This window comes from Orycteropus afer, unplaced genomic scaffold, assembly GCF_000298275.1.
Source record: "Orycteropus afer afer isolate SDZICR_OR568_19922 unplaced genomic scaffold, OryAfe1.0 scaffold00405, whole genome shotgun sequence".
In the NCBI taxonomy this organism is placed as follows: Eukaryota; Metazoa; Chordata; class Mammalia; order Tubulidentata; family Orycteropodidae; genus Orycteropus; species Orycteropus afer.
Window position 1 is genome coordinate 524,802 of NW_006921992.1, and position 12,557 is coordinate 537,358.

General features: G+C 47.8%; 1 protein-coding gene across 1 annotated transcript; it reads left to right on the plus strand.

Moving 5' to 3' along the window:
- The first annotated feature begins 8,512 nt into the window (after window positions 1-8,512).
- MCEMP1 (mast cell expressed membrane protein 1) lies at window positions 8,513-11,453 on the plus strand. Its single transcript, XM_007953703.2, has 5 exons — window positions 8,513-8,606; window positions 8,886-8,975; window positions 10,826-10,963; window positions 11,161-11,211; window positions 11,311-11,453. Exons 1-5 carry the CDS (start codon window positions 8,513-8,515, stop codon window positions 11,451-11,453), a joined length of 516 nt encoding a protein of 171 aa, XP_007951894.2.
- Window positions 11,454-12,557: the final 1,104 nt, after the last annotated feature.

Here is a 12,557-nt window from a genome sequence, read left to right on the forward strand (position 1 = left end):
TTCAGTAACTCATGCACACATAGAAACAATGTGATTAACTCCTAAATAGAGATAAATACAAGATATTGTGGGATTCCCAAAAAGGAGCATCTGATTCTTCCTTGTAACCCTTCACACAGATTTGGACACAAGTACTGTAAGCTCTGGAGTAAGAAGAAGGCCTGGAGGCACATGCAGTGTGGCATGGCAATCTGTGGGGTTAGATCCATGCATAGAGAAGGAGCAAACATGAGAGGAAGGGTCATACTTTGGATATATTATGTTAAATAACCACCATCTGCCTGTCAGTTTGTCGTACTGGGGTGACCTGCATGTTTCTGTGAGGCTGGAAGCTATGCCACTGGGATTTCAAATACCAGCAGGGTCACCCATGGTGGACAGGTTTCAGCAGAGCTTCCAGACTGAGGCAGACTGGGAAGAAAGGCCTGGTGATCTATCTCTGAAAATTAGCCAATGAAAATCCGGTGGATCAAAACAACAACAACAAACAAAAACACAAAGCCTATGCATGGTAGTAGTTAACTCTGTGTCAACTTGGCTGGGCGGCTGGATGCAGTTATTTCTCATGATGAGATTGTAATCACCTTCTCACCTCCGTGGTGGAAACTGCTGTGAGCAGCAAGTGGTTGCCTTTGGGGTGAGGCCTGCTTCCAGTATGTAAGGAGATGCTTTGAGGGTGGTCTCTAGCTTTTTGGCACATCTGGGTCCTGCATTCGGCTGGGTCTTCATCTCCAGCTCCTGGATTTGAACCAGCAGTCTGCCATGTTGCCGGCTGACCTTGGGATTGTGCCCTTTCACCTGTCACTCTTGGGGGTTCGTCAGCCTCTTCAGCCAGCAGCTGTGTGAGTTAGAAAAAGCCTGCAGCTCTAGTGGGTCTGGCACAGGAGATAGAGCTGAAGCCCAAGGTCGAGGGCCCTCCATCCGGCCTCTAGAGCTGGCACTCTGACCTTGGATTTCTAACCTCCTAAATTGTAAGAGAATAAATTCCTGCTTGTTAAAGCCATCCACCTATGCTGCTTCTGTTGTCTCAGCACTAGGGAACCAAGACAATGTGGATCACAGCACAGTCTTGTCCACTATATGCTGACGACGAGCCCCTGGGTTGGAAGGCACTCCAGAGACCCAGTGACCACAACAGCAGACCACCCACTGTGAGGTGGTGAGGGTGGTATGGGACTGGGCGACGTCCCACTCTGTCAGGAGTGGGGTCGCTGTGAGCCCACACCAAGTTAATGGTAACTAATAACAACAATAACAGCATGTTGGATAAAATGCATGATTAAAATTCATTTAGCCTGTCTCTTCTTTTTTTTTTTTAATTCAAAAACATTTAACAATACTTTTTTTTTTTTTTTAAATTGTGGTTGGGGTGAAAGTTTACGGAGCAAATTCATTTTCTATTCAACAGTTCATACAACATTTTGTTTCCTGACATTGATTGCAATTCTCACAATGTAACAGCCGTCTCCCCACTTCCTCCCTGTGGTTATGTGGTTACCTCTCCCCTGTGTCTTTCTTTCCTGTGCATTCCTGCTCCCTGAGCCATCTCCCTGTGCAAATGCTGCCCTTCTGATCTCCCGTTGTTGATTGTCCTAAGGAGGATACCTGCCTGGTGTAAATGTCCACCCCACGTCCCTGTCTATGGTTTGGCTGGAAGCCACGGGTGTGAGTTCAATTCTAGGCCTGAAGGGTCATGCGGAGCCATAGTCTCTGGGGTTTCACCAGTCTCTATTCCACCAGTAGGCCTGGTCTTTTTTTTTTTTTTTTAACGATTTTGAGTTTTTGTAATACATTCATAGCACAATTTAGCTGATAATACCAATGTACAAAAGAGCACCTGTTATATGAACTCCTTATTGTTTCTTTTTGAAAAAGAATATATATACTTATATAGATGGAAACTATGTATTCAATATATGCTTATACAGACTTGGACATATTTCTGGAAGGATACTTAAGAAACTGTCAACAGTGGTTCTTTGTGGAGAAGGAGTAGAAATGGTGGCAGACCGGGAAGGGGAAATTTATGAATCATTTCCTACCTTCTGAAGGAGCCCTGGTAGCACAGTGGTTAAAGCATTCGGCTGCTGACCAAAAGATCGGCAGTTCAAATCCACCAGCCACTCTGTGCAAGAAAGATGTGGCGGTCTGCTTCCATGAAAATTGACAGCCTTGAAAATCCTATGGAGCAGTTCAACTCGAGGGCAGTGAGGTTTTTTAAGTTTATGCCCATCTGTACTCAGAGGTTAGTTAAACATCCTTAAATCTTTGGTGCTCGGTACCATTTGTCTCTTCTTCAAAGTGTCAGTAGTTTGCATGATGGAATTCAACCTAGCACTTGTCAATGGCACTTGTTTTGGTCCTTTAGTGCTGCCGTAATAGACATACTATGAGTGGATGGCTTTACAAACAGGGATTTATTCTCTTACAGTTTAGGAGGCTGGAAGTCTGAGTTCAAGGTGCTGGCTCTAGGGACTGGATGACCTTGGACTTCAGTGTTCCACTAGAGCTGGAGGATTTTTCTGACTCATGCAGCCACTGACTTCTGAGGCTGATGAATCCAAGATTGACAAGTAAAATGGCACAGTCCCAAGATTAGCAACTGTGGTACTTAGGTTGTATGCCAACTTGGCTGGGTTTGTGTTTTGAGTGGCTGGCAGCTGGATGTAGTTATTCCCCATGATGAGACTGGTGATCAACTCCATGGTAGAATCTACTGTGAGCAGCTGAGTAGCTGCCCTAGGGATGTGGTCTTCTGACAGTATATAAGATGATGCTTCAGGAAGGAATCAAGCTTTTGGGACGTCTGGATCCTGCATTTGAGCGAGGCTTCCTCTCAGTGGCCTGCCATGTTGTCTGCTGATCTTGGGACCATTAATAGATTTGAATTAGTGGCTGTACCACTGGATTCCTCCTTGGAAGTGAGAATGGCCAGACTTTGTCTCCCCTACTTTGGTCATGCTGTCAGAAAGGACCATTCCCTGGAGAACAATATCATGCTTGGTAAAGTGGAGGGTCAATGAAAAAGGGGAAGGCCCTCAGCAAGATGGATTGACACAGTGGCTGCAATGATGGGCTCAGGTATAGCAACAATTGTGAGGCTGGCACAGGACCAGGCAGTGTTTCATTTTGCTGTACATGGGGTCACGATGAGTCGGAGCTGACTCGACGACACCTAACAACAACAACAACAAAGTGTCACTTGATAATCTTGGAACTGTGCCATTTTACTCATCTACCTTGAGTTTGTCAGCCTCAGTAGCCAGGAGCTGCCTGAGTGAAGAGAAGCCTCCAGCTTCAGTGGGCCAGGAGCAAGAGGCAGAGCTGAAGCCCAAGGTCGACAGCCCTTCACCAAGCCCCTAGAGGTGGCACTTTAAACTCAGACTTCCAGCCTCCTAAACTGTAGGAGAATAAACTCCTGTTTGTTAAGGCCATACATTTGTGGTATAATCCTGTTGGAGCAGCACTAGAGAGCCAAAACAGCAACCACCATGACAGGCCACTAGTTTAAGTCCAGAAACAGTCCCAAGACCCACAGACAACATGGCAGGCCACTGAAGACTCAGCCAAATGGAGGATCCAGATGTGCCAAGAAGCCTGTGGCTTTCTCAAGGCTTCCCCTTGAGTACTGGAAGCAGGCCACACCCTGAAGCAGCTACTTGGCTACTGAAAGCAGATTCCACCATAGAGCTGATTACCAGTCTCATCATGGGGAATAACTACACCTAACTTCCCAGCCACTCAAAACCACGGCCCAGCCAAGTTGACACATAACCTTCACTACCACAAACCAAACTCATGGACGTTGACTCAGATCTGACTCATAGTGACCCCTCCTTGGGTTTCCGAGGTGGTATCACTACACAAGTAGATTGCCCAACAGCACTCTACAAAATCAACCCCCCCAAACAACAACAACAACAACAACAACAACAACAACAAAGAGCACTGTAAATTCCAGGTGCACCAGCCACTCCATGGAAGGAAGACTGGGCATGTACTTGTGTAAATATTTGCCACCTCAGAAACCCAAAGGGGGTGGCTATGAGTTGGAATCAACTCGATGGCAGTGAGGTTTTTTTTTTTTTTTTAAGGTCAGGAGCTGTGGTGGTACAGTATCTAAGGCATTTGACTGCTAACCAGAAGGCTTGTGGTTCAAACCCACCAGCAACTGCTCGGAAGGAAAGTTGAGCAATCTACTTCCGTGGTGACACCACTTCGGAAACCCAAGGAGGGGTCACTATGGGTCAGATCTGACTCGAGGGCAGTGAGTTTGGTTGTTTTTGGTTTTACTAGGGGAGTGTGTTTGAACATCACTGTATGGGGTCTTTTATGTTGCAGGACAGGAACAGCCGGAGGAGGAAGAAAGGACCAGGACACCATGTCTGTCCAGCTAGGACCACTCATAGTCCAAAATGTGTGGGACAAGGTGGGTCTTGCTACGTCTTATGCTCAGAGCAGTGTGCAGTCCCCTCAGCTTTGTTTATAAGTCTTTCTCAGACTTTAATCTCAGGGACTGTGACCTTAAGGACCTCAACCCAGAAGAAACTAATCATTTTCACAATTTTTTTTTTCTTCAGTGCATTGATGCAAATTGTTTATCCAGGAGGCAGAGCATGTGAGGAAGGCTCAGAAGTCATGTGTGTACATTTAATGTGATTCTCAGTCTCCCGCTTCATGCAGCAACATTGTCAGCAGTCACAAGCATCCCTAACTCCTCTGCTCAGGGGGGACCTCAGCTTTATTGGCTTGTCAGTGTCAACAGGTGTCACTGAGCTGAGAGATGATTCCACCCAGGACTCTGACTCCCTGTGCTGAAGGAACTCTATGCTTGAGGAGTTGTACGCTCAGTGCCTTGAAGGTTCCCCTCTCTCTCTCTTTCTCTCTCTCTTTTTTTTTTATTTTGTCGTTGTTGAGAATATACATAGCAATTCCACTGTTTCTGCATGTACCATTCAGTAACATTGATTCCATTCTTTGAGTTGTGCCACCATTTTCACCCTCTTTCTCCAAATTCTTCCTCCCCCATGAACACACTCACTGTCCCCCAAGCTTCCTGTCCAACCTTTCAAGTTGCTGGGGTCACTTTGATTCCATAGCTCTTCAAAGAGCATCATGCTCAGGGTAGACATTTTTTACTGGTTAAGCTAAACTATTGTTTGGTTTCAAGAAGACTTGAGGGAATACCTTTGGTCTAAAGAGTAGCTCTGGTAGTGTAGCGCCTAAGGCACTTGATTGCTAACCAGAAGGCTGGCGGTTCAAACCCACCAGCCACTCCTCGGAAGGAAGGTTGGGCAATCTACTTCCATAGAAATACCGCCTCGGAAACCCAAGCAGGCAGGGGTTGCTATGAGTTGGACTCGACTCAATGGCAGTGAGGTTTTTTTTTTTCTTTTAAAAATATCTCAGGGTAATAGTTTCAGGGCTCTGCCTTTCTTAAGGTGGCTACTAGAAAATTCTGAACGACATATGTGGCTCCTGCTTTATTTCTATTGCAAGGCAGTGCTCTTAATGCTGGAGGCAATTCCCTCTATACTTTGTTCCTTTCTGATCCCCAGCTTTCAAGCTCAGATAGACACAAACCAAACCAAAAACTAAACCCACTGCCTTCTAGTTGATTCCAACTCACAGCAACCTGCTAGGACAGAGTAGAACTGCCCCATAGAGTTTCCGAGGCTGTACATCTTTATGGAAACAGACTGCCTCATCTTTCTCCTGCAGAGCGGCTGGTGGATTCAAACTGCCAGCTTTTTGGTTAGAAGCTGAATGCCTTAACCACTCCACCACCAGAGCACCTTTGATAAACACAAAACGAACTTGAAATCATCTTCTAGGCAGGGTCAAGCATCTGAATGCAGGAATGTGTATATCTCTCTGTGTGGGCATGTGCAGAAGCACACACATGAGGGTGTGATGTGTATCTGTGAGCATATGGGTGACGAGAGTGTTCAGAAGTGTGTGTGTACAAGTGGGGGAGTGTGTGTGCATCTGGGTGTGATGGATTAATCTTATGTGTCAACTTGACAAGGCAGTGGTTCCCAGTGGTCTGGCCAAATACTAGTCATTGCTCTCATGGAGTAGCTACATGATGTGACTTAGATTAATCCGTTGGCCTTGGGGAGAGCAGATTATCTCCCAGATGGAATGGAATGGAATGTAGTGCAGTGCAATGCAATGCAATACAATGTAATCACTTTCCATAGTGCAAATCTCATGTTACATAATCCATCAATTGAAAAAGGAGTTTCTGCCTGCAAACTATAAACTGACATTTTTGCAGAACTCACATATACACATGCACACACATACCTATGTGCATGCATTACAAGTATAGCCACACATGCATGCATGCACACACACATGCACACGATGCACACGATGCACACACATGCATGTGCATGAACACATATACACAGATGTGAGTGCACACAAACACATGCACACATGCACATATACACGTGCACACAATACCTATGCACATGCACTCACAACCATACCTACAATGCATACATGCATATGCATGTGCACACGCATGCACACAACACACATGCTTAGGGTAGACAGTTTGCTTCAGTGCATGCAACACATATGTACAATGCACACACATACACATAACCCCCACACAAACATGTATGTGCACATGTATATGTGCACGTACATGGGTGCACACAGATACACACACATACACATGTACACATACATACACACAGCATACAGGGGCAGAGAGATGCCATGTGAGCCTCATTACAAGTCAAGGAACATGGAATGCCCGGGGTTATTGATTTGGACTTGATTTAGCTTCCAGAACTGGGAGAAAATAAATTTCTGTTCTTTAAAACCACCTGCTTGTGGGACCACGGTCACAGGGGACATCAAGCTCAACTGGCATAATGCACTATACAAAAACATGGCCATTCAGTCAAATCTGACTCATAGTGACCCCTCCTTGGGTTTCTGAGGTGGTGTCTCTATGGACTTATATTACCCAATCTTCCTTCCGAGGAGTGACTTGTGGGTTTGAACTGCCAGCCTTCTAGTTAGTAGTCCCATGCCTTAGGCACTATGCCACCACAGCTCCTTTCTATACCCTACTTTGGTGAACAGCACCTGGGGTCTTAAAAGCTTGTAAGTGGCCATCTAGATGCAATAATTGGTCTCTCCTCCTCTGGAGCAAAGAAGAATGAAGAAAACCAAGGACACATGGAAACAGCCCAAGGGACTAGTGAACGATGGGAACCTCAGCCTACGTGACCATGAGACCAGAAGAACTAGATGGTGCCCAACTACCACTGTCAACCACTCAGAAAGGGATCAATGCAGGAGATCCTGGACAGAGTGGGAGAAAAATGTAGAACAAAACTCAAAATCATTAAAAAACAACAACAACAACAACAAAAACCCCAAACAGGTTACTGTTCCGATAGAGACTGGTGAAACCCCTGAGACTATGACCCTTAGTCACTCTTCAGGCCTGGAATTGAACTCACTCCTGTGGCTTCCAGCCAAATGATAGACAGGCATATAAATTGAACATTTATACCAGGCATATACACACCTTAGAACAGTCAACCATGGGAGATCAGGAGGGCAATGTTTGCACAGGGAGACAGCTCAAAGGGTAGGCATGCATAGGAAAGGAGGACACGGGGAAAAGGTAACCACAGGGAGGAAGTGGGCAGAGAGCTGTTACATTACGGGGATTTCAATCAATGTTATGAAACAAAATGTGTATAAACTGCTGTATGGAAAATGAATTTGCTCAGTGAACTTTCAGCCAAATCACAATAAAAAAAACTAAAATAAAACCCCCACCTGTTTGTGGTATTTGTGTTATGGTATTACTAGGAAATTAAGACACCGTTTGTGTGCACACGCATGGATGACAGTGTGTGTGTAATTTGAGAGTTTCTTAGCCTGTGGTTCCCAGGGTGGGAGGAACATGTAGGTTCCTCCAGGGCCTACAAAGCTGGGGATGGGAATGGATTTGGCCTGAAGCCCAGATGGGTGTGGAGTCCAGTGGTTGGGCCCTTTGCCTCACTTCCGTCCCTTCCTTTGCAGAAGCCTTGGAGAAGTAGAATTTCTAGGGGGTGGAGCTGAGGTATGGGGTTGGGGAGAGGAAGAAGTCTGGGGTACTTAGAAATTCTACCTTTATTCTAATTCTGCCTTTAATCTAAATCGTGAGACTCCAAGTTACCACAATTCCTCTCCTGGGACTGAAAGGAAATGGCAGGACAAGGTCCACCCAGTAGACAGACAGACAGACACACATTTAAACAGAGCTTCCTGTTAACTTCTTGTCCATCTGTGAGTCTGGGAGCTTCTCTCCTTGGCCCAACCCCTCTAGTCCCCTGAGACCTCTTGACACGGAGGGGGTGACAGTACCCCAAGGTGAGGGGTGTCATGCAGCCCTGGGGAGAGGAGGCCAAGCCCTCTTTCTTCCCCCCACCCCAGGATTTCCTCATCTTCCCTGACACCTTCCGGTGGGTGGGGATGTCTTGGCAGACCAAGGCTCATGGAGGCTGAAGAAATCTACATGAACCAGGAGGTGAAGATGCAGGCAGCAGCCTTCAAAGACAAGAAACCAGGGTGCCTAGCGCAAAACAAAGGTGCAGATCCTTGGGGTGGGGAGGAGAGAGGTTGAGAAAGAAGGGTTCATATGTGAGGGGGGAGGAGATGAAGGGGAGTCCAGAGACTGGCTTCGTCCCATGCCCAAGATGTGTGTGTGTGTGTGCTTAACTGAGAAGCACATTTGTTCTCCTCCGGTCTTATCTTTTACCCCCAGACTTTCATTGTGTGCAGGAGTTCAGTGAGCCAAGATCTCTGAACCCCTCCCCACAAAGCTCTGGGCAGGTTCTCACAACCCCTTCTACCAACCCACCCTACAGACGCCAGTGACCCTGACTATGAGAATATCAGCTTGACCTTCAGAAACCAGGGCCGGCCAAATGGTAACCATTCACCACCCAAGAGTCAGGGTGAGCAGACGCCTGCTTGCCCATGTTCCACAACCTTGGGAAGGGGCCCATAGGAGGGGCTGTGCATGGGAAAGGGGCTGCAAGTGGAGGTTGGGGTCAACAGTGTGAGTGTGGTGGCATCCATGATTGTGATGGTAACAAGGTGGGGAGAGCTTTGCAAGTGGTGGTGGTGATGAGGTGTACGATGGTGATGGTGCTGTTGGTATGTTGGTGGAAGTGTTGGTGACGGTATGGGTGAAGGTTTGGGTGATGGTGTTGGGGAGAGTGAACGTAGGTGCATTGTGGTTGATCAAGAAGGAACAGATGTTGATGCTGCTGCTGACGGTGCCAGAGCAGCCCATTTACCGTGACCCTCCTGGAATCCTTGGGCACTCCCGTTGCTGAGTGTTGCTGACGCTGTTAGTGTGAGGGCTGTTGGTGGTGTAGTGCTGGTGGCAGCCACTGCTAATGTGGGGGAGTGCTGGGAGAGCATTGTTGAGGGTGGTGCCTTAGTTCCCTGGCGCTGCTGTGACACAAATACCACAAGTGGGTGGCTTTAAGGAACAGCTTTATTTTCTCACAGTTCTGGGAGCTAAAAGTCCAAATCAGACGCTTAGCCATTGTCACAGATTGAATTGGGCCCCCTCCCCCAAGTTTGTGTCAATTTGGCTGGGCAATGTAGTGGTTTAGCAGTTAGGTAATGATGTCATGTGGCAGATATGTAATGATCTCCCGTGGTGTGATCTCATGTGACAAACTGATCAGATGTAAGAGGATTAAGGGTGGGATGCAACCCCTCAGGCCCATCACAGCCCTGGAAGGGGAGCATCTCTGGGGTGTGGCCTGAAACACCTTTTATCTTACAAGAGATAAAAGGAGACAGGAATGAGCAGAGACGGGGGAACCTACTACCACCAGGAAAGATCTGGGAGCACAGCACATCCTTCGCTCCCAGGGCACCTGCGCTGGGATCCTCCTGGGACCAAGAGACACACAGAGTGAAAGTCTGCCCTGGAGTCAGTGTTCCAGCCTCCTAAACTGTGAGGGAATAATTTTCTGTGTGACAAAGCCACTCGTGGAATATCAGCTACACCAGGACTAGATAGCAAGACAGCCGTGTGGATGCCTTCTGTGAACCTCCCTCCTAGTTGTGGTGTCTAGGGCCATCTTTGGCATTCCTCTATATACAGTCTTGACCTCATGTGTTATGCCCTGTGTGTGCATTCATGTGTCTGTGTTTATTCTTCTCTTTTTACAAGTCAAATGTGATTAGATCTAGGATCCATCCTATAGCTTGCTTATGTTACATTATGGAAGGTGATTACATAAGATTACATTATAGGAGGTGATCACATTATATAAGATTGCAATATGGGAGGTGATTACCTGTACATCTACAGGGAGGTTAGGATTCCCACACATATCTTCATGGGGACACGAATTAATCCATAACAGATGTTAAGAGGGCTGTGATGGTGACTGTGTCTGTTGTTGTCGTTGTTATGTGCCGTCGAGTCGGACCTGAGTCATAGCGACCCCTCCTTGGGTTTCTGAGGTGGTATCACTACAGAAGTGGATTGCCCCACTTTTCTTCCGAGGAGTGGCGGGTGGGTTTGAACCGCCAGCCTTCTGGTTAGCAGTCAAGTGCCTTCGGCGCTTTGCCCAGGTGATCGTATTAGGAGAGACAATTACTGGTGGTGATGGTGAGGGTGCATGTTGGTGGCAGTGTTATTCCTGGTGACAGCTTTGGATGGTGTTGGGAAGAAGGAGTGGAGGTGACAGATCTGTTGATGGGGTAGAGTCAGTATTGATGGTGTGAGTGGTGCTCATCTGAAGCCCTGGAGGTCACCAGGCCTGCCTCTCTGTCTTAGTCCCAGCCAAGTCCAGGCCACCCTCAGGACCTGCCCAGACCCCCCAGTGGCTGTACAGAGCCATCATGAGCCTGTACATTCTCCTGGCCTTGACCTTCATCTTCTTCATCATCCTCTCCGCTGTGGTCCTGGTAAAGAGTGAGTTGCTTTTTTTTTTTTTTTTTTTTTAAGGGTGGTTGGTGCAGAGGCCTGGGGCAGCTGGGAAGGGTCCTCAGGAGCCAGGGAGGCCCAGTGTTTCTACCTGGGTTTCCTCTCCCTCTCCCCTCCCTCCCCCAACTCTGCTCCCAGGAGGGCAGAACTGGGACTTCATGGCTTCCCTTGCCCCCTCCTGACAGATGCTGAGATGTCCCAAGAGTTGCTGGTCTTGAAAAGGGAGCTATGGAACGGTGAGTGGGGTGCCTGGAGGGGGTTGAGAGGTCGTGGTAGGGGTCAGGGCCTCCTGGGAGAGTGGTGGTGACCTGGGCACCCCTGTTCCATGCCTTCAGTCTCAAACTCTGTGCGCGAGGGGCAGGAAGCGCAGAACAAGGGCCAGACCCACATCCAGTGGGCAGTTGATCAGAACAAGGCGGCCATCAGCAATGTCAACACCACTATCCAGAATGGTAACGATAAGTTGGATACACTGTAAACAGGTGCCCTTGAAGACCTTGTCTTCATTTGGCAAGTTTGTATCAATGCTGGTCCTGGGGCTGGGTGCTGGGGACCCACCCTACCCAAACTCAGGGGTATTTATTTAAATTCTGCTGGGAACTCCAAGGATGTGGGGTCTGCAGCATCGCCGGCTAGGGGTCGGGCAGGAAGGGTCTTCCAAAGAAGGTGGGGGTCTTGTCTGAGGTCCTTCCCTAGCTTCCTCCTGCCCTCCCTGCCCCCAGCCATGAACAATGCCAAGAGTAACATTTTAGTGGAACTGGGGAAGAAAACGAACCATATTGTGATGAAGCTGGACAAGCTGCTGCAACAAAGTGAGTTTGGGTCAGAGGAAGTGGATGGGGTGGAACCTTGGACTTGGCCCCACTGTCTCTTCAGGGTTGGGGTTCTGCCTGACCCTCTGTATCTTTCACATGCCACCTCTGCAGAGCCTACATCTTAATAATGTAAGGAATCACAGTCACACCCTACAGCTTGGAGAAAGGACTGCACCTCCCAAAGAAGATAGGAAAGGGGGACTCAACTTGATCCGAACCTGCCCCTACTCCTGACATAGAAAAACGTGTCCTGGTGATGTGTGCCCGTGTCCTGGTGATGTGTACCCATGTCCTGGTGATGTGTGCCCGTGTCCTGGTGAATGTGTGCACTTGTCCTGGTGATGTGTACACATGTCCTGGTGATGTGTACCCATGTCCTGGTTGATGTGTGCCTGTGTCCTGGTTGACGTGTGCCCATGTCCTGGTGATGTGTGCATGTGTCCTGGTGAATGTGTGCCTTGAGGTTTTGTGTGTGTAAGCATTTCCTGGAGGGTGTGTGTGCTGGTGTGCTCCACAAGAATGCATCACAGTGAATGTGGATGTCACCACAAATGTGTTGTGCACACCCTTTTCCCTGTACATGTGATTCACATGTGTGTCATGATGTGTTATGACTGGAAGCACACCATGGTGGTTGGTTGTGTTAGTAAGTATCTCAAAAACGTGTCACTGTGAATGTGGGTGTTGGCAATATGTGTCACGTGGGCCTATTTCGCAGTCAGTGTAACATGTAAGAGTGTGTTGTGGTATGTTGCCTGTGTAAGCAT

What these genes read in the sequence shown, in the direction of transcription:
- MCEMP1 (XM_007953703.2), top strand. Translation starts at nt 8,513, where the DNA reads ATGGAGGCTGAAGAAATCTACATGAACCAGGAGGTGAAGATGCAGGCA. An exon ending in TTCACCACCCAAGAGTCAGG is followed by an intron (nt 8,976 to 10,825) that starts GTGAGCAGACGC and finishes TCTCTGTCTTAG; the next exon opens with TCCCAGCCAAGTCCAGGCCA. An exon ending in GAAAAGGGAGCTATGGAACG is followed by an intron (nt 11,212 to 11,310) that starts GTGAGTGGGGTG and finishes CCATGCCTTCAG; the next exon opens with TCTCAAACTCTGTGCGCGAG.